Here is a 27565-nt window from a genome sequence, read left to right as displayed (position 1 = left end):
TCACTGCAACCTCTACATACTGGGCTCAAGCCATCCTCCCACCTCAGCTTCCTGAGTAGCTGGGACCATAGGTGTGCATCACCATGCTCGGGTAATTTTTGTGTTTTTTCGTAGAGATGAAGTCTTGCCATGTTGCCCAGGCTGTTCTCAAACTCCTGAGCTCAAGCAATCCACCCACCTTTGCCTCCCAGGCTGCTGGGATTACAGGCGTCAGCCACCACCCTGAGCAAACATTTGGTTTTCAAATTAGGAGTAAGCTGTGGCATTGTCATTTTTTTCTCATATGATTTGATAAATGATTTGTTTTCTGTGATTTTCCTTTTAAAAGAATATGTAAATTTGAACTTTCAATCAAGTTGGTGCCTTCCGCATTTCTGAAATAAAATTACAATTAAGTTGTATAGAAAAAGAAATGAATAAAAAGAATAAAGATTAAAAAAAAAAAATACCAGTATCTACACCAGAAGTGCTGTGGTTAAAAACCACATCGAGTAGCCTCCTCATGCTGCCTCCCTGGTCAATGGAATTCGAGACTGGACTCTAAAAGGGAACTTGCTTCAATAAATAAATTAGTGTGTCTTTGGATATTAGATTCTTCATCTGTAGTTAATTCAGATTTGGGATAGTTGACATCCATATAAGTATAATCAAAATAATCTGTTAAAATGATGAATATTTCAAGGTATTTTTGCCTTGGAAATTGGCATTTAGGTCTTAAGTTAATTGTGATCAAGGACAAGAGCAGATTATTTTGGAATTAAATAAATTAACAATAATTAACAGTTGTGAAGTGCTTCATATATTACGTATTTGCTGCTGCTTCTAATTAAAATAAATTGTAATAGCTAATGTTTACTTATTTCTTGTCATGTACCTGACATTGTGCTAAATCTTTTACATGTATTGTCTCATTCGATATTTACTTGAAATTTAAGATGATACTGTGAGATACATATTACTCATTATTCCCATTTTACAAATAAAAAGTCAGGCTCAGAGTAATGCTTCAGGTTATTTAAAGAATCATCATAGATTTTGGCTTTGTAATACTATGATTCTGAGAAACAGATCAATATCATTCAAATGGGAATAACTGACATGAAAGTACTTCATAAATTATAAACTTCATGGTGGCTTTTGAGTTATTAACATTGCATTTCTTTAACTCAATTAGAAAAACCTCGAATTATTATAATATTAATTTTTAAACTGCTAAAATATATAATTTATGTTAGATGCATATGGGTCTAATATTGGAAAGCATAAAAAAAAAAATAATCAGATTCGAGAAGGAAAATATACAACATTTGGGATACATTCAGGGAGCAGACATGTTGAAGAGTTTTTTGAATCACGCTTGATGAATTGCTGCCATAATTCAAAGACCTGAAACCATCACTTTGTATTCTGTACAAATCAAAGACAAGTAGTAGGGCTTAATTTAGTAAACTGAGAAGCTGAAGAAACATGATAATAAAATCAGAAGCGAACTTTCCCATACATTAAAAACAATGAAGTACTTGAATATGCAAGTTATCTTCCCTTCACCTTGAACTTTATTGAAGGCAATAGAGACAGCAGACATGTGCAGGAAAGCAAAAGTGATGGCAGCTAGTGTGGGCTTATTTGAAAAGGATAATATAGACCTGGTGTACACTTAGAAATATTCACTGATGCCAGGTCCTTGGAGTAGTTTACGTAGCTACGTAGGGCAGATACTTTTCTAGGTTATCCCACAAATGCCAAATGCCCTGGTTTCATTTTCTGATGGTTTTTATTTTTCCTTTGCTTGTCATTGACATTTTCTGTTGCTTGCTTCTAATTATATTACATTAATTTTTCCCATTTGCTTTCTAAATTATTTTGCAGCTATTCTTCTCCACTTCCTCAGTATGATTCAAGGTGATAACTGTGTCCTTTATGTGAACCATCCTTTTTGTATTTTTAATTTCTGTGAATTTTTCCCACAGTTAGACTGTGTCAGTGTCTGTAGTGTATCAGCGTTTGTCGTCCTGCTGTTCCTAAAACTAGAAACATTCATGTATTAGCTTTAGGATCATTTGTAGAATTCGTGCTATAGTTTAAATATTAATAAGATACAAATATTATTACATACCACCTTTTAATTTGTTCTATAAGTTATGTTGCATGACTTTTTTTTGCACAGAATATGTAATACGTGAGTTTGTAAAACAAATCACTGTATTCTATAATGTTATTGAATAATAGGATCCATGTCCTGTTTAATGCATAGTCCCTCTTTTCCTCAGCCTGTTGACTCTATGAAGTTGAGAACCTCAGAACAACAAATGGTTGCTAATGAGCACCAACCATGCACCATGTGCTATACAGAACACAGATAAAGAGACTCTTCCAGTTTATCATTAATATCAACTTAACTACAGTGTTTTTTCTATTGGTTCTGATATTCTTTACAGCTGAGATATTTTTATTTTAATTCTGATAAACTGTACACTACCTTCAGTCCACTCAGCTCCAATCAGCTATCTACCTGTCTATCCATCCATCAATCCATGAGTATTAGTAACCAAATCTCACTTACACAGTTTCTAAGCAAAATAGTTTTCCTCATTGATTTATTCAGTAAGCATTTATCATGTCCCTATTTTGTACTAGAATTGCGCTTGGCTCTGCAGGTCAAGCAGTGAACAAGACAGACCCAATCAGAATTATTATCTATATTGTTGAGACTCAGCAGTTGCCAGAGCAAACATTCCCTCTCAGTGGAAACACCCCAGTGTGTGTGTGTGTGTGTACTGACACAACCGAATCTTCAAGCCCAGAGTTTGTCGTGAATTGTATTAAATCCATTCTGTTACTATTAGTCCCAATGAAAAATCGATTTCGTAGTTAAAGCTGCTAAATGCAAGGAAGGATTTGATTTTGTCTCATAATATTGCCATATTGCCTTCGTTACTGAATAAAATTGGTTGTTAAATATACGTATGTCTAAGAAAATGTAGGCATTCCCAAGCAATTTCAAGTGAGCCTCCTGTCTTAGCATTGATAACAATTCATCACGACACTTGTTCAAGTGAACAGGTATCTTTTTCTTTGACTAGGGAGAAGTGATTTTTGTTTTCTTTTTGTTTTTGAGTCAGTGTTTTCCCATTTTACCTTGATTATCATAGTGGTCCCAGTCTCCCCAGATCAATAAAATGTTATAAAAGATGTAAATTAATCCAGAGTAAAATGGTTAAATCCAAAACAAGCAAAAGGGTGTAACGATGAGTCCACCTTACTGATAAGCAGAGTTGGTGCTAGGAATCTGATAGGCTGAAAAATGATTGCCAGCCCATTGCCTTTCCCTGTGGGGATCACAGGCCAGTTTGCTTGGTTTCAAAGGTCACTCTTTCAAGGTCAAGAGTTATCATTGTTCAGAAAAGGGTCCCCAGCTAGGAAGTCCATGCAAAGTCTTAAAATCTGTTTGCAGGATGTTAGCATTGTTTTTAGAGGAGATAATAGTAAATAATTTTGATGGTTGGGATGATTTCTTTTCCAAAAATACTAAAGGAATTCAGACAGTTTTCTAATTATCACCATTTTGTACTGTGCTAGTAATCTGTATATTTTCATATGTCAAAATCAGAATACGAAGATATATTTGTGTTCCCCTGTCTGACCTTAACTCTTTCACATGTTGGACTCATTGATTTTTGTTTACTTACAGCTCTGTGATAATGATAACTGTGTTATACCTCTATGATGATGATAGTCATAGAAGACAGTGATTCTAATATGCTTCTACCCAGATGTAACACAGTTAATTTCTTTACATTTTCATATCTATTAATCCATGCAGACAGTTTTTTCCTTATTAGCTTTAATAAAAGGCCAAAGACAGAATTATATAATTTAGAGCCACTTTCTAAAAGTTTGAGTTCCGTTTTTTTCTTGTTGTATAAATTATTCAAATTTAGGCTATTTTAAACAGATTTTAAGCCCATATTTAGATGGAAAACATTTAATCCCTTTCCATCAAAGTCATCTTAGCAAATCTAGTCATCCCCTGCTTTTATTCTTATATTCTGCTTCATCACAGTAGAAATTAGTGTTGGTATGATTAAATATACATTCATTTTATGAGTTGTAAATGTCAAGACATACTGTGGAGTTTCATCTTACTTGTAGGAGTGCATATGGCAGCATATGGCAAAAACCACTTATAGTTAAAATGACCTTTGAATATAAATTCAAAATTCATTTTTTTTTTAATGCATGAGAATCCTCTTAATAGACAGTTTTTACTCCAATTTTGAAACCTTTCTATTCCTTCCATTTGAGCCTGGAAAAGTAGTTGGCTGTTTTGTTTGGGGGTCAGGTTCCACCAAAAATAAGTTGTGTTTCAGTTTTTGAAAGTGCACAAGTTAAAAGCATGTTTGATGCGACTCCACTGTATTTACTTCCGATTTATCTTTAAACAGAGAAAATAATAGCTATGTTGTCTGTCGCTTTAAACTTTAACATTTCATTTCAAAACCTGCTGTGAACACGGTTTATTTCCATCCTTGATTTGGCCTGTGATCTTCTCCCCACAGGTTTCTGGTTAGTTTTATGGTGGATGCGAGAGGGGGCTCCATGAGAGGAAGCCGTCACCACGGGATGAGAATCATCATTCCTCCACGCAAGTGTACGGCCCCCACTCGAATCACCTGCCGTTTGGTAAAGAGACATAAACTGGCCAACCCACCCCCCATGGTGGAAGGAGAGGGATTAGCCAGTAGGCTGGTAGAAATGGGTCCTGCAGGGGCACAATTTTTAGGGTAAGTTGTTTTGTCAATTTTAACCTTGGTCCCTACACATCTTTGATTTTCTTTACCCTTGTTAACTCAAGGAGTTAACTCTTAAAACTGCTTAGTTGGACCTGATTGCGTATACTTTTTGTAAAGTGTCAAAGGTCACAAAGCTGTGTGATTCCATGAAAGGCTAATAGACTGATACTTTCTTAACTCAGTTTGCTGGTCAAGGCTTTTACTAACTGAGAAGCATGTTCTCTGCTCAGCAAGTGCACGGAACCCCAGTGGTCCCTGTAGAAGTCAAGGCACCATTCTAGGGAAAAAATACAGATGCTGGAATGATTTCACCACATTGAATATATGGCTACTTTGGGGACATGTCTTTTTAAAGAACATTTTTCAGGAAACAGTTCATTGTGATACGGTATTTTACAAAAAGGAAAAATAAATTTAATTCGTTTTCTGAGGTGGCACTTGGGTGCAAATCAGGCAGGCTCTGTCGTGACTGACAGTTTGTTCACAATTTCCCCTTCTCGTTTCTCTTTCTGCTGCATGGATGTTATTCAGTAAACTGCATCTTCCTACCAATCCTCCCCCTGTAAATGAGGGTGAGAGCTTGGTTAGCCGAATCCTGCAGCTGGGGCCTCAAGGAACAAAATTTATTGGGTAGGACCTTTATAGACAAGATACAGAATGTCTACAATTTTTTTTCCATTTTCAATTTTTTTCTGTCACACCCATGGTCTGATTCTTGTCTTAAGTTTATTTTTATTTTTTAAGTTTTTTTTTTTAATCTTTTAGTTTGTGTGTGTCACAGTGAAAAAAAAAAAATCATAGTGGCTTGACTTAATGTAGCACCGCTACCTATCTTGTGCTTCTCAAGCATGTGGAATTCACTGCAAGCATTCCGCTTTCATAACTTTGTGCTTTTGTAAACCTTTCTTTAATTTGAAATGTTTCTTCTGATATGATACTTTTAAGACAGCGACAGTCTTTCATTTTAACCCAGTGTTAGAAAAGGTATTTGCAGGCTTTGAATCAACATTTGCTATAAATTTCATGTACGTACACCTGTGTGTGTGTGTGTGTGTGTGTGTGCGCGCGCGTGTGCATGTGTGTGTGTGTGTAATTAGATCTTTTAAAAGAGTACATGAGTACTGTAATTTTTTATGGGCTTTGAGAAGAAGTCATCAATAAGTAAACTGATTTTGAAAAGTGTTGGGAACACAGGATATTTAAATAAAATTAAATAGGCAGCAGATAGAATATTCTTTTAAAGTTATTAAATTGTTTTGTTTGGTTTTGTTTAAGCTGAAATGCATTGGTATTTGTTGTTTGTTCGCTTTGTCTGTTTGACCGTTGTATTTGCCTTGGCAATCTGCATGAAGAAACCTGTTAATGAAAAGCTATGCTTGGCTTTCACCTTGGTCAAAGGCCCTTGTTCATACCTTCTTTCCAATATCATTGAACATCATACATAAAGCCACATTCCTTAAATATTTACAGAGACAGTATCTGACACATTAACCTGCAAAGATTGTATCTTCTCAAAAATAAATACAATTTAATGTTTAATTATAAGGTATAGTTAAACATTATGGTAAATATCTTAATTTGAAATTGTTAATGCTTCTAAGAACACTTGATTTGTTTTCTTCTTATTGAAGGATAAAGGCATTATAAACATTATTTCTTAATATTTAATTTAAATAAATTATAATGATTTTGCCAAAAGCAAAATGATCATATTTATCATCTCCATTTTAAATAAATAGCTTTCTAATAAATCGATATTCATGTTTTTATTTATGTTATTTGATCATTACAACTACTATTCCTTTTTATGCTCTTACTTATTTAAGCCTGTATCTTCTGTTATCACATATACCTACACACCTAAGTTAAGAAGTGAGGTTCCATACAAACTCTGTAGGAGAATAATGATACTGTCTACTTAAATGTCATAAAATAAAGCTGCACAATCCAACTACATAAACTGTGTGTGATTGTGGTCTGCTTACTTCCATTCATCTTTTTTAGTATTTATCCTATTTTAAAATTTACCAAAATTACTTCCCGTGGCTTGATTGGCTATGTTCAATTTGCAGCCATTCTTTTACATTCCTTTGCAAAAGGACACTGTCAAGCTTTTCTACGTCATTATATGACAATTTCAAACCAGCAAGTATTTTTTTCAGAAAGTGTAAGTATTCTTATGCAGGTTATATTAGAGCCAGGAATTGAAGCTACCTACTACCATTTCACAAATTGAAGAACACAGGAACTCTCTTAACTGCACAGGCCATGAAAAAAATGGAATCTTACTGTTGGAGCAGTAGCTATCATATTGACTGTTTTCTTGCTAAAGAGAAAATACAGCAATAATCTTTCAAACTAGGAACTTTAGAGAATTTTTTTTAAAGAAATGGCTGTGTCCTTTTAAATCATTAGCATTTGTATAATATACCTATAGTGTCTTTTTAAAATGGACCAACTTTCTTATGGTCTACTTTAATAACTTTCCATTCTGATTCAAAATTCCTATTCATAGGTACTGAAAATTTTCCCCCGTTAAATCCAATGCCTAACATATGGTAGTCCTCCAAGAACTGTTTGTGAATGAATGAATGATGGCATGTTATCAGGCTTCTAAAATATTTAATTAGCAAATGATTCTGCAGCTTTGAAATCATTCCCAACCTTAGTGGCACCTCTGATTTTCAAATGAATACTGTTATTGAAATATTTTTAAAGTATGATACTATAAATATATTTAATTTGATACAAAAATAATGTGGATTTTTTTTCCAGCCCTGTCATAGTGGAAATCCCTCATTTTGGGTCCATGAGAGGAAAAGAAAGAGAACTTATTGTTCTTCGAAGTGAAAATGGTGAAACTTGGAAGGAGCATCAATTTGACAGCAAAAATGAAGATTTAACTGAGTTACTTAATGGCATGGATGAAGGTAACAATGATGGTTCCTTGGTTCTGTAAATGTCTGCAGGCAGAAATTGAAGGAATGACTGGATTATGTGAAACAGGACTTGAATTTCACACATTTGTATTTTAAGCTAGGACCCAAGTTCTTCAGCTTTTATTCCTGTTTTCTATATCATAAAGCATGATGTTTCATTTAATCCAACACACTTTTTTCTCCATCATATAAAAGTACAAGTATTCTGATGATTCCATCTTTAATCACATACATCAATCTTTCCAATACCAAAGAAAATTTTCTAAGTCAAAAATGGGCAAAGAGAGGGTGAAATAATAACGGAAGGTATGCAAGGCATGCTGAGCATTTTGAAGAAAATGTGTTCACATTTTATTTTTGGAATTTCTTCCGGTCTCTTTCAGCTTTTTCAAGTTCCTCCTAGATAATTTCAGTATCCTTCAGAAATTTTTAATTTCTCTTGGGCCACAATTAGTTTTTAAAAAATGTTTCATGGTAATTATTGGAGTCTGTTGTGTTTCAATGTCTTGTTCTTTGACCTCGTAAGACTGGTATATATCTGAGCATGTCACTTTTTCATACACAACTTCTTCAGGCTGTCTGACCCTAAGAACATGAGCAGTTTTTCTTAGTAGATGTTAGGAATGGTCTGGTTTTGAGAGTAGGTGTTTGATGCAGAGTTTTCCTTTAAAAATGTAAATAAATAAATAAATAAATAAATAAAGAGAACAGGCTCACCATCAAGTCTGATGCTGAGAGAAAAATATCTGAGCTAATTCTTCCTTTATACTCACTTCCTAAGCACTCCAAATCCAGGAATTGTTTAAATAACAGCTTTATTAGAGATAGAATTCATATTTCATAAAATCCACTCTTTTTTAATTCACTGACTTTTGGAATGCACTCAGCATATTCTCTCATGGGTTTCACGGTTTGAACCAAGGAGCTAGATGAACTGTAGGGTACTTGAGGAATGACCTTGGGCAAATTTCTTGATCTCTGTGAGCCTCTGTTTCTTCTGTAAAATGGAGATTACCTTCCTAACTTCCTAGGGTTATTGCTGAGAATAAATACAATAATTATGAGAGGTCCATATGAAATACAGTCCTTGTCATGAAGTAAGCCCTTGATAAGTATGAGCTATTGTCATTATATTCTCTAGAAAAAATTGTCATGCCAAAGGTTCGGTATAAGACACATCACGACCGACCATGAATTTAAAGATGCCTTTACAGCAAAGTACAGGGAAAGTAGTAATTGATGAGTGGCTGGCATTCATGAGGCACTGATAAATGCTTTCATAAGTGAAAACTGAAAAAGAAAGGGTGGCACTGCTAATCAAGTGGTTTTTAATTCTACTTTACTTGTAAGGAAACTGAAGTTCAGAGACGTTAAGCAACATATCTAAGGTTACCCCCCTGAGTAGTAAGGCTGGGGTCAAAATCTAGTTCTACTTCTTTTCTTTTTTATGAGATGAGGTCTCACTCTGTTACAGGCTGGAGTGCTGTGGCACGATCTCTGCTCACTGTAACCTCCACCTGCCGTGTTCAAGCAATTCTTCTGCCTCAGCCTAAACTAAGACTCAGAGATTGAGTGCTAAACTTAAACCTACACATGTAGGTTTTTTATGTAGGTAAACTCGCGTTGCAGGTGTTTATTGTACAGATTACTCTTTCACCCAGGTACTAAGCCTAGTGCCTATTAGTTATTTTTTCTGATCGTCTCCCTCCTCTCACCCTCTATCCTCTAGTAGGCCCCAGTGTCTGTTGTTTCCCTTTGTGTCTACAGGTTCTCATTTAGCTCCCACTTATAAGTGAGAATATGCAGTATTTGATTTTCTGTTCCTGCATTAGTTTGTTAAGAATAATAGCCTCCTGCTCCATCCATGTTCCCGCAAAAGACAGGATCTCATTCTTTTTTAGGGCTGTATAGTATCCCAAGATATAAAGAGACAATGATATAATTCTCTGTCTTGGATTCTATGTGTGATTTTGGAAAAACTAGATAGCATTTCTTTGCCATTTTTTTAAAGACCAGATAAATTTTGGTTCCATTTTAGACAATTCAAAGGAAATGCAAATAATTGGAGGCTTAAAGAATCAAGGACTGGAGGCCGCTAGAGCAAAAGTGAGGATGGAATTTTCAAGGCACAGGCTTTTTTCATGTATTAAATTAATAGTAAGAAAGGAACCGCTACACACAGTTTATAACTGAAGCTCAGTTAATCTAATTATATGCCAAACTCCAGCCCATCTCACCACTCTTCACATATCCCCAAAGACACTTCATTCCTTTTTTTATGGTAACTCTATTTTTAATTTTTTGAGTACCCACCATACTGTTTTCCATAGGCAGCTGCAGCATTTTACATCACATTTTACAGTACACAAGGGTTCTCCACATCCTTGCCAACACTTGTTATTTTCTGTTTTGTTTTGTTTATGATGGCCATCCTACTGGATGTGAGGTAGTTCAGCATAAGTTTTTATTTCACTTGGGTAAATGCCTAGGAGCAGGATTGCTGGACTACATGGTACATCTATATTTAAATTTATATGAAATCACTAAGCCATTTTTCAAAATGAATGTACCATTTTACATTCTGTCCAGCAATATTGAGAGTTTTAGTTGCTCTGCAGCCTTGTTAGCACTAGATATTCTCCTTTTTAAATTTTAGCCATTCTAGTAAGAAAGTGGTAGTATCTTATTGTGGTTTTAATTTTGGTTTAAAGACACTTCATTCTTATCAGAACTTTCCTCTCTCCAAAAACAGACTGACAAAAATAAAACCCAAATCTGTCTTTTTAAAACGCCAACTTATCTTTTTCCTTGAAGGTCCAACTATTCAAAGTTCTAGTTCAAAGAGAAGCATATGCACAGTTTAGGAGGTTTTATGATTTTTGTGTTCTTTTATCCTCTCTACTCTGTTCCCCTCCCTTTTTGCTACTGAATAACTGTTAATTAACAGGATAAAAATAGTTCCTGAATTAAACCAGTGACCAGATCACTCAAGCTTTCCTTAAAATAGAGAAATAAATTGTCCTACCATTATCTTATATAATGTGTCAATTTCATAACAATTAATTAAGCTTTATCTGTCGTCTGTGGCAGGTGACCCTTGATAGTGCCTGTCTTGTTATAAATGTCTACTTTTTCAACCCCCTTCTCCATAGATGAATTCTTTGTGCTACTTCGTAAGCAATCTGTATGTTGCTTTTTTTTTTTTTTTTCGTCCAAGCCAGAGACTTGCTCTGTCACCCAGGCTGGAGTGCAATGGCGCCATCTCATCTCAGTTCACTACAGCCTCTACCTCCCAGGTTCAAGCAATTCTTCTGCCTCAGGCTCCCGAGTAGCTGGAATTACAGGCATGTGCCACCACGCCCGGCTAATTTTTGTATTCTTAGTAGAGACGGGGTTTCACCATGTTGGCCAGGCTGGTCTCAAACTCTCCACCTGGTGATCTGCCTGCTTGGCCTCCCAAAGTGCTGGGATTACAGGCGTGTACCACCATGCCCAGTTATCTGGTACTCTTACAACTAGTCCTGTTGTAGGCTCTTCTCTGAAAATCTTAAAGCTCAAGTATTTAAAAAACATCTTAGCAAATATTCTGATCACTGATTTTTATTAAACAACACAATTGTAAAGATGAGTTTATGTTCTATAGTGTGTTAAAATGTGTGAAGCCTTTCCATGTACTCAATCAAATTTGGCTGTTAGAATAACTGCTGGGAATAAAAGGTTTAAGGAGGAGGAGAGTTCGCCCCATGTAATGTGGTGGTTGGGACCATGATTTATGGAAGTTACACAGACCAGAATTCTCATCTTGGCTCCACCACTTACTTGTGTGACCATAACCAAGCACTTAATCTCTCTGAGCCTTTAAATTTGTTTAAAAGGCTCTGAGTGTTTAAATTTGTAAAGTGAGGATGTCTAATAGTGAATTACTAGGGAATAGATAAGCTAATATAGGTAAAGTTCCTAGTATGATGCCTGATGTCGGAAACCCACTCAATGTGTAGTCATAGCCACAACTGCCATGTAAGTTGTGCAGGAGAGCAAACGGGGTCTGAAATCCTGCCTTTTCCACTTGTCAAGCTCTCTGCCCTGACACTGGTCTGTAAGTCATAGGGGTACTTTTTTCTAATGTGCTTAAAGCTACTATCTAGTTGCCAAGCTGTGTATCTACAAGGTTGTGTACACCCCAAGGGGGCACCCTTTTCCAAATTGTGTAGAACAAGAGTCACATATATGTTAACTGGCACTTAAATTTTCCATTACTAATGAAGGCACCCTCTTAGTTTCTTTGTATGACACAAATATGGTATATATTCAGGAAAAATTGTAGCTGCAAAATAAGGGGAATTAAAAGTTACTCCTTATCACCTGGGGACAAAATCATCAATGGTTTTGCTAATGAAGTAGATGTGTTAGCAAAGGTCTATTGAAAAAAGAGGCTAGAGTGACACAAAGGACAGCTGGTCTGGGTGTGAAGAACCTGCCATCAGCATTAAGGTATCATGTGACAGCAGCAACTTTTCACTTTGGCAGCAGACAGACATCTTGTTCTAGTCTTTGTCAATGCTTGTTTTCTCAGCAGAGAAAAAGATGCTGCAAAGAGAAAACAAACATTCGTTCCCCCTACAAAGTATTATGCACCAAACTGAATTCACTTTATGAGTTGAATGAAAACCTGACTTTAATTAAACTCACAAAGTTGAATTAAACATGTTTAAAATTACACCTCCAAATTCAGACCCCAAAGAGTATTGTGTAGTTTGCAGTTATCTTGGATCTGGAAGCATTTTCTAGTAGAAGAGGTCCTTCCTCCCGTAGAGGTCCTTAACTTACACATTGGAAAGCTCGAGAAATGTTCTAGTCCTGCGCTGTCCGATACAGTAGCCACTAGCTCCATGGAGCCACAGAGCACTTGAAATAGAGCTAGTACAAATGGAAATGTACTGCAAATGTAAAATACACCAGATATATGAAGTTTAGTACCCTCCTCCAAATACATATCTCATGATTCATTTTTACATTGGTTACACATTGAAATGGCAATATTTTGGATATATTAGTCTAAATAAAATGTGCTTGTAATCCCAGCTACTCAGAAGGCTGAGGTGTGAGGATTGCTTGAGGCCAGGAGTTCAGGAGTTCAGCCTGGGCAACATAGAGAGATCTCATTTCTAAAAAAGAAATAAAAAAACTAATTTCACTTGTTTCTTTTTTAGTGTGGCCATAGAAAATTAAAAATTACATATCCAGTTTGAATTATATTTTTACTGAACAGTGCCTTTCTGGACAGTGTGTAGGCTTTGTTCTTCAAATCTATTTGGCTTTAACATAAAAAGCATTGCTATCTAAGAATAACACAGGAGGCTTTGAGTATATATGAATTATCCAATTATTTTAAAATCCCAGTCACTGTCTTGGAACAAAATATGGCTGACGTTCCCCCAAACAATTTTACAATGCTAGGAACTTATTTTCTTGCCATTGCTTAACTTTCAAATGAGAGCAAATGAGGTTTTTAAGATAATACATTTTAGATTGAATGATTACACTATTGTTTCATTGTAAACAGAAACCAGAAAGGGAAATTGATACTTACTACCTAACAGAAAACAAATTTTGTAAATTTACTATCTGACTATATAAACAATATCTTAGAAACAGACTTCTTAGTTAGAAGTTGCTACTTAGCAGGCAGGTGCAGTGGTTCATGCCTGTAATCCCAGCACTTTGGGAGGCTGAGGTGGGTGGATCACCTGAGGTCAGGGGTTCAGGACCAGCCTGGCCAACATGGCGAAACCCCGTGTCTACTAAAAATACAAAAAAATTAGCTGGTGTGGTGGCACATGCCTCTAGTCCCAGCTACGCGGTAGGCTGAGGCAGGAGAATCGCTCGAATCTGGGAGGCGGATGTGGCAGTGATCCAAGATCATGCTATTGCACTCCAGCCCGGGCAACAAGAGCGAAACTCCATCTCAAAAAAGGAAAAAAAAAAAAGTTGCCACTTGGATTCATTTCAATATAATTTGTTTTTAATTTATAAGCCACGAGACAGTAATCTTAAGTGTCGAGTCATTGTAGAAGCAGTTGAGCACAGATAAATGAAATACTGTATATAGCTTTATGTTGTGCACAGCCCCATCTGCTGGAGAAATCTAGTACCAGTTTTGGGAAAAATTCCAAAAGAGAGAATAAAAATGGAATTTAACCAAATCAGGACTGTGGTTGGGGTGCAAAAAAAAAAAAAAAAGTTGAAACATAGCAAAATACTGACTTTCACCCTATTGCCATAAACTGGCATTTAAAATCAATTGAGTGATGTCCATCATGTTGGAAACTACCAGAACAGTCCCCCAAACTAGTTTAGAAATAAAAATTCTAGTTTAGAAATGAAAAGTAGACCAAAGAAAATGAGGATTAATTGATAAGGGTAAGTTTTTAATGCATTTGTATATATGGATTGGCCAGAAATTAACACGTCTTTATGAAACATTAGTGGATGAAAATGACATCAGACGTCCTGCCCCCCATGTCAGGCACACTAGAGCTTTTAGCCCTCTGAGGGCAGTGAAGCAGGTCCTAGAGGTTGGACGTCAGCCTCCACTACCTTTGCTGATGTGAACAGAGAGACCAGTGTGCCAGAAACTGCAGGTCTAAGCTTTTGGAGTTTAGTGTGTTCTGTATTTGCTGCTCATGAGAGGTTATTGATTCATGGTGTTTAAGACATTATTTATGATCCTGGATTTTGAAGACAGAATTATGTCAATTGATTTTTTCCCCTAGATGTAACAGTAATGGCTTAAACAATAAGGTGAAAAAAGAGACATGTAGAGACTAATTGCCTGAAAGCATGCTTTTATTTACAGAAATGGAAAAGTAAGCGAATGTTCTCACATTTCAAACACTTTCCCAGAAATAACATAGAGAAGCAGATACTAGGAATACAAGTCTCTTAATCTGCAGTCATGGAAGAAAACCTTAGAAGGATTACTCCAATGTAGCCAAACATGCCCTACTTCTCTTCCTCCAGGAAGCCCTTCCTAAACCCCAGACTCAGATTAAACTGGTAAATACACCCACAGCACCATAACTGCAACTTTGAGCTTTGATATCTTCCTTGGTGCACTGCAAAAGCCCAAGAGGGCAGAGACCAACTCTGGCTTGTTGACAGCCATTATGCCTAGTGCATATAACAGCTTTTGATACAGAGTTGTCACTTCCACATAGTCTGCTGAATGAAAGGAGAAATGAATGACTTGTGTCAGGCATATGCACCCCTGTTGGTGACACTTTTTCTCAATAATCCAGTGACCCATACTTAAGAGAGAAACTTTCTGGAGGAAGGGAGGCCATACCAAACGGGGAAAGGAGGGCTGGGGCCTGGGGAAGGCTCTGGGGCAGGTTATAGTTATTCTACACACAGAGTACCAACTATAATCTTAAATGTCAACACTGAAAGTAGAGTTCAAGAAGTAGTCACATTTCTCCCTGATTTTTAAAGTAATACCTCATAAGCACATAATGATTAAAAATGAGTCTTCTGAAAATAGCTTTAAAAATACGTGATTGTCAGAAATCATATTACTAGACTGCTAAAACTGGAGGGAAAACAAGCAGGTATCATTGTTTCCAGACATTCTGCAACATCAGCACTCATTGCACTGTGCAAATGTAAACAACAAAGAGGTCTCTACCCTGAATAAAAAGACGTGAAATAATGCTAATCCAAATAGATATAAAGCAGATGACAGAATTGAATAAAGATATGAGTTAAACATTAAAATTGTAAAAGGTGCATGGAGCCTTTTGTACTATCTTTGCCATGCCCCATGAATATATAATTATTTTTAAATACACGTTTTTTAAAGAATTAAAAAGGTCTTGGCTGCGCACGGTGGCTCACGCCTGTAATCCTAGCACTTTGGGAGGCCAAGGTGGGTGGGTCACTGGACATCAGGAGTTCAATACTGGCCCAACTAACATGGTGAAACCCTGTCTCTATTAAAAATACAAAAAAAGAAAAAAAAAATAGCCGGGTGTGGTGGCACACACCTGTGATCTCAGCTGCCTGGGAGCCTAAGCAGGAGAATCATTTGAACCTGGGAGGCAGGAGTTGCAGTGAGCCAATATCACGCATTGTACTCCATCCTAGGCGACAAAAGCAAAGCTCCATCTCAAAAACAAACAAAAAAATTGAAAAGGGTTCTATGATGTTTACTTCAAGGAAGAAGGATAAAGTTATATCATTTGAGGATTTTTTCCTGTAAGATCTTAGGTGAGCTTATTATGAAAGCTGGATATTTTGATGGAGCTGAACTTTAATTCCGAAGGGATAGAGGCCTGTAGCTTTCTAAAACTGTTCAGTGAATATACTACAAATGCTACGTTGTTCTACATATTCTCCAGCTAAAGTTGAATATTATAGTTTTTTTATTTTCATTTCTCCCAACTTATTTGATATTTAATTTTCAGCAATTGGTGATTTTTTTAATGGAATGAAATGGAAATGATAGCATTCAGATACACTTTGTAGAGACAGTGTAATGATTATTTTTAAAATCTAACTTGGTATCCTCTTAGCTCTGCTACAGATTGGCTGCCCTCGAAAGCTGTATTACCTCAAAAAGAATATATAACTCTTCTAAGTTATTATGTGAGCAGAATTGTGCTGGGTGGTTTTCGGTCATTTATTTGTCATATCTATCCCAGAGGAAACATCTCATCCTAATCATATCGATGAGGAACATACGGCTCAGAGAAGTTCAGGAAGGGGCCTAAGGCCCAGGTGCACTGATTACAGAGCCAGATTTCAACCCTGGGCACCTGTGTACAGTGACTTTCCACAGGCCCCTTGCTTTTTGAAATCTAACATTCTAAAAATCCTTTATCTGTTCTTATCTCAGTATCAAATACCCCATTCTTAGAGGAGCTGAGCAAAGCACACACCTGCCTAGAAATTAACCCTGATACAGACATCATACTTTGGGAAACCTTGAGGCCATTTGTATTCCTTCTGGGGACTATTCACACTCCAACCTGACCAGGTCACAAGTAGCCTTTTAAATCTGATTTGATATAGGAAAGAGAGCTGTGTCCCCATTTAACCAACTGATCGAGACATTTAATTGCATGTGCCTCTAAGAGTGAGGCAAAACTAATCAGGATGGTCATTTCAAAGTGTTAAGAGGGCTGGGCATGGTGACTCACACCTGTAATCCCATCACTTTGGGAGGCTGAGGTGGGTGGATCACCTGAGGTCAGGAGTTTGAGACTAGCCTGGCCAACAGGGTGAAACCCTGTCTCTACTAAAAATGCAAAAAAAATAAAAATAAGTTGGGTGTGGTGGTAATCCCAGCTACTCGGGAGGCTGAGGCATGAGAATAACCTGAACCTGGGAGGCAGAGGTTGCAGTGAGCTGAGAACACGCCAGTGCACTCCAGCCTGGGTGACAGAGTGAGACTTTGTCTCAAAAAGCATTAAAAGTAACCCATTTAGTCAGAACATGGTTTCAGTCATGTTGTTTATGCTTCATTGTATTATGGTCTCCATAACCATTTATATTTACAAAGCATTTTATGATTCTTATTGTTTGTAGCAAAACCTCAGTCACAGAGAATGCTGTCCTACCTTTTACAAATAAACTGAGTCACAAGGTGTTTAAGAAATTTATCATTTATCAATGAGGCAAGAAGGCAATGGAACGTTAGTGGCACTGTAATCAGGGCCTGCTGTTTAGATAGGTCAATGAGAAGTCAGGTCACCTTTTCCACCATGGCATCTGCACATCTATTCATTACTCATCCAACTATCAACCACCACTCATGTGTCAGGCAGTCTGCAAAGACACTGTGTTAAAGAGTGGTTTAAGTCCAGCTCTGTGTAAGTTTATCCCTTCCCAACGCCCCTTTCCTAGACCTATATCCTAAGCTCTAAAACTGACCAGCTAAATCCATCTGGGCAAGTCACTTAGCCTTTCTGAACTTCAGACACCTATTTTACCAAAATGCTGCACGGGGCAAATAATAATTGACCTGATACAAAGTAGACCTTCAGTCAGTATAAATTTGAATCTTCCTCCTGGCCAAAAATACCTATTTCAAAACTCACTTCTCTTTTCCCTTTAATCCTCTTTCTGTATGTGAGAATTTCACTAGTAACAGATTTAAAGAGGGAGAGGAAAGAGGAATTTCAGGGTCTTTTCATAGTCTATGATATCATGAATCACGCTGAAAGGTGAGAAGCTCTTATGTTTATGTCTTATCGTTTGCCTTACAGCAACTTCTGCCATTTTCTCCCTTAATTTTTTAGCTATGGAGTTATTTAAAGTGTCCTTTTAAAAACGAAAGCCATATAAAAATAATATTCATTTTTGCCAATAAGCTTCTCTTTTCATATTAAACCATTCTTTTTTCTAGGGTCTTGTTATGTTTTTAACAACTTGGTCTAATTTTTTAAGACAAAGTACAGGATGAGCGTCTACTAAGACATTACTTTTCAAATGTATCATAAAGTCACCTGGATAGAGTGAAAAGCAGATTGTTAGGTTTCACCCCAGGTCTATCTAGTCAGAAGCCCAGGAATCTGTGCTAATAACATGTAGTACTGTTTTTTCTTACTAACTGGCCAGTTTGGGGAACATCGAATTAGGAGCTAGGAACAATGCAGATGTGACTGTGAGAGAGGCATTGCATTTGTGCTACAAATTATTTTGTTGAGCTTTTTTTCTGCAATGTATAGTATGGGACAAAACAAAAGATTCTTGGTAATATATTGCTGCTTCTGTGACCTAATTAGTACGGACTATTTTTAAAAATCTAAATACATATAAATTCAGTCCCAGAAAGAATATTGGCATTGTCCATTTTTACATTATCAGGTTTTATTACTATTTGTCTAGAAATCTGACTTCTCTGATATACTTTTATTTATTTATTTTTTAGACAGACTCTCACTCTGTTGCCCAGGCTGGAGTGCAATGGCGTGATCTTGGCTCACTGCAGCCTCCATCTCCCAGGTTCAAGCGATTCTCCTGCCTCAGCCCCCTGAGTAGCTGGAACTACAGATGCATGCCCCCACACCCGGCTAATTTTTGTACTTTTTAGTAGAGATTGAGTTCCATCATGTTAGCTGGCCAGGATGGTCTTGATCTCTTGACTTTGTGATCCGCCTGTTGCAGCCTCCCAAAGTGCTGTGATTACAGGCATGAGCCACTGCATCCAACCTCTGATATACTTTTAAAATATGTAAGGCAACACTCCCTGAGAGTTTTATATTCTCATGAGAGTTAAATTCATTTTGGGTAAATGTTCATTAAGTAAACAGTAATTTGAGTTATAAACACATGGACATAATAGATTTCACTGTGGATTAAAAAGCAAGGTTAGAACCACTTTTTCACATGCAATTTTTTTTTAATAAAAATAAAACTAGGCCAGGCACAGTGGCTCATGCCTGTACTCCAAATACTTTGAGAGTTTGAGGCAGAGAATTTCTTGAAGCCAGGAGTTCAAGACCGGCCTGGGCAACATGGCAAGGGCCAATATCAACAAAAAAGTTTAAAGATTAGCAGGGCATGGTGATGTACATCTAGCCACTCAAGAGGCTGAAGTGAGAGGATCGCTTGAGCCCAAGAGTTCAAGGCTGGAGTGTGCTATGATCGTACCACTGCATTCCAGCCGTAGTGACAAAGTGAAACCTCATCTCTAATAAAATAAATCTACTTTAAGAACCAACAATAACTAGTCTCTACTACTACATGTATTTTATAGCAAGACTTAAAGAACTGTACAGTTGTTTGATTTGAAAAGTGTCTGACTGTCATTGATTCCCGGTTGATTTCTTCAGTGGATGCTCATTTAGCACCTGCTATGTGCCTCATCACAATATCAAACATCATTTAATTTAATAATAGTTTAACTGTGGTTACTTCACTTTTTATGAAAAGAACACTGAATTTTTAAGACACACTAATAATTTTATTAGACTCAAAAGCCTTATGGGAAGGTACTCATGATGCCAAGCAATGTCGCCAGACAGGGTGTGCGCGACAGCTGAGCTTGGAGAGCCCTTGCTTCCTTCCTTCCTTGTGGTCTCTCCAGCTGTCTGTGTATTTAGTTATCTATTTTCCAGCACTGAGCTAAGGATATTTCATTTTGTATTTCACTTTCCTTTTTTAAAAGCAAGACACGGAGGGAAAAACATGTTTACGTTGAATGTATTAACACATTAAGATGTTATCTAGTGTTTTATTATATTTATATACAATATGTATTAATGCTAATCCTATTAATGGTCATATCATAAATTTTCAGGTCATAAGAATTGTGTAGTGACATTACTGACCACTTTTATCCCCTCCTTTTGCCTTCTCACACTTACCTACTATTGGCGTCATTTATTTTAACTTACGCAATATCCTAGAATTTCATAGCCTAGCCATCAACTAGGATATTGCTAGGTTTTGAAGAGAATATGCTTTTCTTTACAAAACAGTATTTAAGTAATACTTTTTGTATTTTTTAATATTTTTCTTAGCTTTTAGTCTCAGGAAAAAAACTTATAAATATTTTAATCACACAAATAAACAGGAAGAAACCTGGTTATAAGAAACAAGAGAGGGATGGGCGTGGTGGCTTACACCTGTAATCCCAGCACTTTGGGAGGCTGAGGCGGGCACATCACTTGAGCTCAGAATTTCAAGCTGGCTTGGCCAACATAGTGAAATCTCATCTCTACTATAAATATAAAAATTAGCTGGGCGTGGTAGCGCATGCCTGTAATCCCAGCTACTTGGGAGGCTGAGACAGGACAATTGCTTGAACCTGGGTGGTGGAAGTTGTAGTTAGGTGAGATTACAACACTGCATTCTAGCCTGGGCAACAGAGAGAGACCCTGTCTCAAAAAAAAAAAAAAAAAAATAGAATACTGTTTCTGCATTTCATCATGTAGACACCTGGAAATCTGAGTGTTCAAGAAGGCAGTGTATGTGATTCTATTTAAAGCATAGTACATGGAGGCCCTAAATGTCCCCCTTGCCTAAAGCAGTGCCTGAAATGCCCACATTAGTTTTGTCTTGGAGTTGAGGCTTATCTTCAGAATACTGTTGAAATGTACATTGAAGGTCAATAACCGTGCAAGTTTTAATGGTGTCAGAAGAATTGCTAAACGCTTTGAAATAGAATGGACACAACACAGAGGGTCCCCGAGCTGCTGGGGAATTCTAAAATATGCCAGAAGTTGAATGTGGAGGGTACTGATTAGTTCCTCCTGGGAGCTTCTGTTTGTTTAGTTAGAAATCTGAGCATCTCCACTTACAACTTGTCTGCTGTGTCTGATGTGTACATGTTCACTTTATTTTTGAGGGGGCTTTAATGCCTTATCAAAGGTGACAGAGTATAGCTTAAGTGTGGTCAGCCTGCCTCCATTACACAAAGTGGCAATTCTTCCCAATTCACAGCTGTCATCATTTTCAGGGATGTTATAGCTGTTTCTTTCTACCTTTAGTATGTGTGCACATACTCCCAGAAATCTCTCTCTCACACACACACACACAAAGCTAAGAAGTGTACAATACTGCCAGTTCCCCAAAAGATGCCCCAGTTCCTCTGGTGGGTCCAGAGTGATCTTCAGTAAATCTCATCCTCACAGGATACACAGCTTGTTATATGCAGAATTTGGAAATCTGTCCCATTTGAAGGATGCAATTTCATGATCATGTCTTCTTAAATTGCTAGCAGCATAAAGAGTCCTGAACCATTCTGAAGGAGAACATAATGAAAACTTTGTGGCTGAAGTGAAAAAATACGTGCTTAGCTGATGATATGTTGTATAGCAATTTAAGCAGATAATCAGAACTTTCTCAATTGCAACATGAGTTATGAACTCTAGGAATTCACTCACTTAAGCCAAATCATGGAGAGGAAAATATATTTGCTCTGTATGGAAAACTTTTATCTCCTTTCAGTTACACTGAATAGGTAAAAACTCCTCCAGAATATTCTCCTAAGCAAACTATTTGATTATTTCCTATTTTTCTATATATAACTTTCTTTTTAAAAATTATGTTTTCCTTTTTTACACTAGGATCTCAGTGTTTAGGTTTACAGAGGTGAAGATGCTTTAGGAGGCAAAAAGGAGTAAAATTCCAGTTCCTTTTTTTTTTCTGATACTTGTCTTTTTTAATTAGACAAGAAAATAGTTCGGTAGTCATTGTTCCATTTGGGAAATCAATGTTTGATAATAAAAGTTCTGTTGGTGGCTCATTTTTTAAATCTGGGTTGAACCCTGTTTCTCTCTTAGTTGATAATTTGATCCTCTCATCTCAGAGGATGGATCATTTAGTGGTTGATTTGTAAAATGAAAAGATGTATTGATCCAATTACCTAATCATTCATTTTGCCATTCTACAAATTTCTATTTGAAATAAGCCACAATCTCAGCCTCACGTATTTGTTAAGGAGGCAGAAATGTTAATAGTTAAGGGACAGTGGGACATGTGCTTATGTATCTGAAGTATGAAGAGAGGCCTATAGGAGTAATGAACAACAAGAACAACCCCCACCCCCCAAAGTTTGGGGATTTTCTCTTTATTTTGTTAATAGGTAAAACAAACACAGCTACATAAATATATACTCTCGTTCCCTACCCTCTTCTTATCTCCCCACCCCAATTCCATTTCCTGTTCCTCTGAAGTAACCATTGCTAACAGCCTAAAATGTTTCTTCTACATATTTCTTAGGAAAACATACAAATATGTGCAGATTATTTTCCCCTACAAAGGATCATGCCATGCACATTACTGGGCATCCTGCTCAGGTGTACAGCGGTTTCTGCAGGCTATGGAGGGCATCAGCTGCCTGCCTGGCTCCCTCCCTTCCTTCCTCCCTCCCTCTGTTCTACCCTCTAGTGTCACATCTCAAATCATCCTGTTTAAATAAGAACCTCCCCTCCCACCTCTACCCTCCCTGGTCACATTCTATCCTCTCACCTCAATTTATTTTTCCTTCCTATTTGTTTAGTGATGTACCTACCCCTCTCTAACCCCTATCAGAATAAAATCTCCATGTGAGAGTGACTTTAATTTCCTCTCTACTCTATTCTCAGTGACTAGATCAGTGCTCTACATGGTCCCTCAGTAAAAACTTGGTAAATGAATGAATTGGAATCATTCTGTTTACTAGCTGCGGGAATGTCTAGAATACGGGGAAACTGTTATTTATGTAACCTTTCTCTTATTGATAGAGATGCAAGCTCTTTCAGGCTTTAGTCTTTATAAGCAATGCTGCCAGGCACTGTGACTCACGCCTGTAATCCCAACACTTTGGAAGGCCAAGGCAGGGGGATCACCTGAGGTGAGGAGATCGAGACCATCCAGGCCAACATGGTGAAACTCTGTCTCTACTAAAAATACAAAAATTAGCCAGGCATGGTGCCATGTACCTGTAATCCCAGCTACTCAGGAGGCCAAGGCAGGAGAATCACTAGAACCTGAGAGGCAGAGGTTGCAATGAGCCAAGATCCTGCCATTACGCTCCGCCTGCAAAATAGAGCGAGATCTGTCTCAAAAAAAAAAAAAAGTTAGTAAATGGGATTGCTGGATCCAGGGTAGTTGCATTTTCAATTTGAATAGATGATGCCCAGTTACACTGTTAAAAGATTATTGCCATTCATACTCACTTGCAATGATGAAGTCACCTGTTTCCCCTAATTTTTCCCTGATAACAAGATGTTATTCCTGTTTAATTTCAGCTAACCCAAGAACTGGGTGTGGAGGGAGATAGTATCTCATTCTAATTGGCATTTCTGTGTAAATTATCCAGTTTGAACATTTTAATATGTTTTATTGACCATTTTTCAGCTTCTGTGAATTGCCTGTTTATAACATTTTGCTATTGTCTATTGACTTGTCTGCCATCCTCTTAATACATTTGGTATTGAGCATATTAATCTTTTGTCAGGTGTGGCTATTTTTCCAGTCTCCTTTTTGTTTTTCAAGTGTACTGTTTTTGTCATGGAAATCTTTACATGTTTATGTAGTCAAATATATTACCTTTTATATTAGGCTTTTAGGCTTCTGGGTTTCCAGTTTTGTATAGGAAAGTTTCTCTTAAGGCTAAACCATATTTTCCTGAATTTTCTGGTAAGATTTCAATTTTTAAAAATAGTTGTCTCCTAAGCAAATGGAATTTTTTATTTATATACAATTTAGTTTTGTTTTTCCAAGTAGATTTTCTATTATGTAAATACCATCTTTTAAATAAATCATTTTTCTCTCACTTACTTGAAATTTAAATATATGACCTTGATTTAAATGTAACAAATATATAATACATATACAAAAGTAAATATATATGGATTTATATATATACAGTATACATATTTAAACTGGAATCTCTTTCTTAATTCTCTGTTATTGTCCTGACCTATTTGTCTATTCCTATGTATAATTCTTATATTCCTGTGTGTATATAACTGTTTAATTATGGTGCATCTGAGTAAAGTTTAATATCATATAAGCTAAATTCTCCTTCACAAACCTACTTTTTCAAAATACTCTTGCTAATCTCAAACACTTATGCCATAAAAATTTTTATTTATTCCAATGAAGCCCACCGGAATTATGCATAAAATTTGGCTTTAAAAAAAACATACAAACGTCTGGATTCACTATGGGGACAGACTGGAGTGAGAAGTCAGTTGGTTGGGAGGTGGTCTTAGCAATTAGGTAAGCTAAAACAGGGCCTTAACACCCAGGTGACAGGAGGGTGAGCTGCATCCAAAAGAGAATCAACTGGACTTGGACTTTGATGATTAGATGTAAAGTATGAAGGAGGTTGAGTGATAGCTATTAGAGTGAAGGAGTGAGCAAATTGTAAACCCTTTCCCAGAGTTAGGGCTATGGAGGAAAGCAGTTTTGGAGGTAGGCAGGAGGGAAGAAGATGTATTCATTTGTGGACAGGTTGAGTTCCACTCATGAGAGCCATTGATGGGCACAAAGAAATTGATGATGATGATATTAACCATTTGGATAACTTTAACATATTTGAAAGAGATTTTTAAATGAAGTTCTGGAGCTTTGAGGCATGCTTAAATTCTTACTTTCTTTTGAGGCTTCACTTTTTTTCTTTTTCCTGACTCATTTCTACTTTTGGCAGCTTGAGGGTAAATTATTGTAAATTCCCACTTTTGTTCTTGAAAACTGGGAATTTATCCACAGGTGGTAAAATGTCAGTTTTTGAAAATGTTTGTTCCTGATGCGTAAAAATATTTTCTACAAATATTTATATTAATAGTTTTATAATATTTTTGCAAAACCCAGTATTTTATGGTCACTACCATTTTCTCTTTATCATAAAAACTGTATAGGCTACAGAGTACAAATGATTTTGACTATTAAAATGATATATCATTTTGACTTAAGGTACGTTGTAGATATGCTTATTGTGATGGCATTTTCTTTCATTTGTCTTTTCAGAACTTGATAGCCCAGAAGAATTAGGGAAAAAGCGTATCTGCAGGATCATCACGAAAGATTTCCCCCAGTATTTTGCTGTGGTTTCACGGATTAAACAGGAAAGCAACCAGATTGGTCCTGAAGGTGGGATTCTGAGCAGTGCCACAGTGCCCCTTGTTCAGGCATCTTTCCCAGAGGGCGCCCTAACTAAAAGAATTCGTGTGGGCCTCCAGGTAATGGTCACAAAAAGTTGTTTTCTTCAGTATGTGCAGAGAGCGTGCGAGTGCATATTTTGCTCTGGAAATAGTTATCCTAACTCATCCTTAATGATACTGCTAATTAGGTCATTTTGGGAATCATTTTCCTATGTCAAATAAAAAGCATCAAGTGTAAAGTTAGCTAACTGGCTTGTTAAATAAGGGACATATTTTAAGGTTTTTCTGTTTAAAAGTCTCAGTTGGTTTCTGACGAAAAATAATTTTTTCAATCATAGGTTATTGGTCTCAGTATGTGGAACTGCATACCAAGCCATGGTTTATGATATACCACATCATAAAAATCAGTTATAGTGAAGCCTGAAAGCTTTAGTGTTTTGATTTGATGGAAGTAAATCGTAAATACTGGGTTTTATCCAAACCAGTTGGAACTTGATTTAGTTTGGAAAGCTGACTGGAAATCTTGGAAAAAATATTTTTCTTATATTTATTTCAGTTAGACTTTAGTTCTTTTTTTCCTTATTGAATAAAGAAAATGAACAAAAATAACTTAATTGGTGCTATTATTAATATAGTAAGTAATAGTTTAACTGAAGGTTCACGTTCTTCTTGTGAGGCTGGACTCTCCTGCCCAATGGAGTTACTGGGTTTTGTTTGTTTGTTTTGAGCCAAGCACTCTTAAATCCTGAGATGACCTTTAATAAATACTCAGCGCTAACGAGACCGCCTTACATTTCAGGGGTATGAAGCTCCCTTCATCTGTCTCCCATATCAAGTTATTTTACCAAAAAGAAAAGAAACCAAATGGTAGAAGACAGGCTTGGTAGACTAGAATTGAAATCTTTTGAAATTTTGAATGCCTTTTTGTATTAACTCTGAAAGCCTCAGTTTTTATGTGGGTCTGAGTTGCCTTTATGAGGTTTTACTGAATGTCCTGCATAGGTTTAAAATATATTGAACCTCAGCATTTATTGTCCTTTAATTTGGACTAGACTAAGACACTTCTCTGCCATGAGACTGGATCCCCTCTCTTTCATGCAAGCCAGTGCTATTTGTGTTTTACTGGGGAAGTACTCAGACCGACCCATTCCTGTCATAGTGTTTGGTTTTGTTTATTCATGCTCTCCTAAAATAGTAAGAAATGATAAAAAAGAAAGACATGGGGGCGGTTTCCTGGTTGTCTTTTTTTTTTTTTTTTTCCTTCTCACTTAAAAAGTAAACTTCCTGATGGGGAAAAAAAGAAATGTTACTTTCATTTAAGGTCCTTTCTCTGTCTCTAGGCCCAGCCTGTTCCAGATGAAATTGTGAAAAAGATCCTTGGAAACAAAGCAACATTTAGCCCAATTGTCACTGTGGAACCAAGAAGAAGGAAATTCCATAAACCAATCACAATGACCATTCCGGTGCCCCCGCCCTCAGGAGAAGGTGTATCCAATGGATACAAAGGGGACACCACACCCAATCTTCGTCTCCTCTGTAGCATTACAGGTTTGGTTAAGTCACTGCTGTACTTCCTGTTGATTCACAGAGATTCTGTACAAAGACATAAAATCTTTGAAATATCCATGCCAACATTATAAGAGAAAATCAAAGAACAAAACATTTTACTTGTCCATCACCTCATCTCTGGTTTCCCCAGGATAATTTCTTTCTTTTTTATTGAGACGGAGTTTCGCTCTTGTTACCCAGGCTGGAGTGCAATGGTGTGATCTCGGCTCACCGCAACCTCCGCCTCCTGGGTTCAGGCAATTCTCCTGCCTCAGCCTCCCGAGTAACTGGGACTACAGGCGTGCGCCACCATGCTCAGCTAATTTTTGTATTTTTAGTAGAGACAGGGTTTCACCATGTTGACCAGGATGGCCTCGATCTCTTGACCTCGTGATCCACCCGTCTCGGCCTCCCAAAGTGCTGGGATTATAGACGTGAGCAACTGCGCCAGCTGATAATTTCTTTAAGATCCTGGTCTCATGACTTATTTAAAATTTAGTGAGAGTATCTTTCCTGTGATTAAGGTTTGCATTAGTTAGAAGTATCACTGAATCTACTGGAGCATCTGGGTAATTTCTGATTCAATCTAGGTAATTTCTTGGTGACCTAGGTAGATGTAATGGACCTAGCAGCATGCTTTAAACTACAAGGAAATTGGGTGGACTTTGGGAGAAATACATGTCCCGCA

General features: G+C 37.0%; 1 protein-coding gene across 19 annotated transcripts in view; it reads left to right on the top strand.

The window, feature by feature from the left end:
* Positions 1 to 27565, top strand: part of ANK3 (ankyrin 3) — a 677335-nt gene that overhangs the window by 595680 nt on the left and 54090 nt on the right. For 11 of the 19 annotated variants that reach the window (XM_032252648.1, XM_032252646.1, XM_032252639.1 and 8 more), the window contains 4 exons: positions 4560 to 4784; positions 7569 to 7723; positions 25196 to 25407; positions 26670 to 26877. In XM_032252648.1, coding sequence (XP_032108539.1) covers positions 4560 to 4784; positions 7569 to 7723; positions 25196 to 25407; positions 26670 to 26877 — 800 coding nt within the window. Of the gene's footprint in view, positions 1 to 1869; positions 1903 to 4559; positions 4785 to 5324; positions 5424 to 7568; positions 7724 to 25195; positions 25408 to 26669; positions 26878 to 27565 lie in introns of all 19 variants that reach the window. The other 8 variants (XM_032252635.1, XM_032252640.1, XM_032252641.1 and 5 more) reach the window with 1 other exon arrangement.

This window comes from Sapajus apella, unplaced genomic scaffold, assembly GCF_009761245.1.
Source record: "Sapajus apella isolate SASKATOON/1434 unplaced genomic scaffold, GSC_monkey_1.0 scaffold78, whole genome shotgun sequence".
In the NCBI taxonomy this organism is placed as follows: domain Eukaryota; kingdom Metazoa; phylum Chordata; class Mammalia; order Primates; family Cebidae; genus Sapajus; species Sapajus apella.
This window is presented reverse-complemented; position numbering and strand designations above follow the sequence as displayed.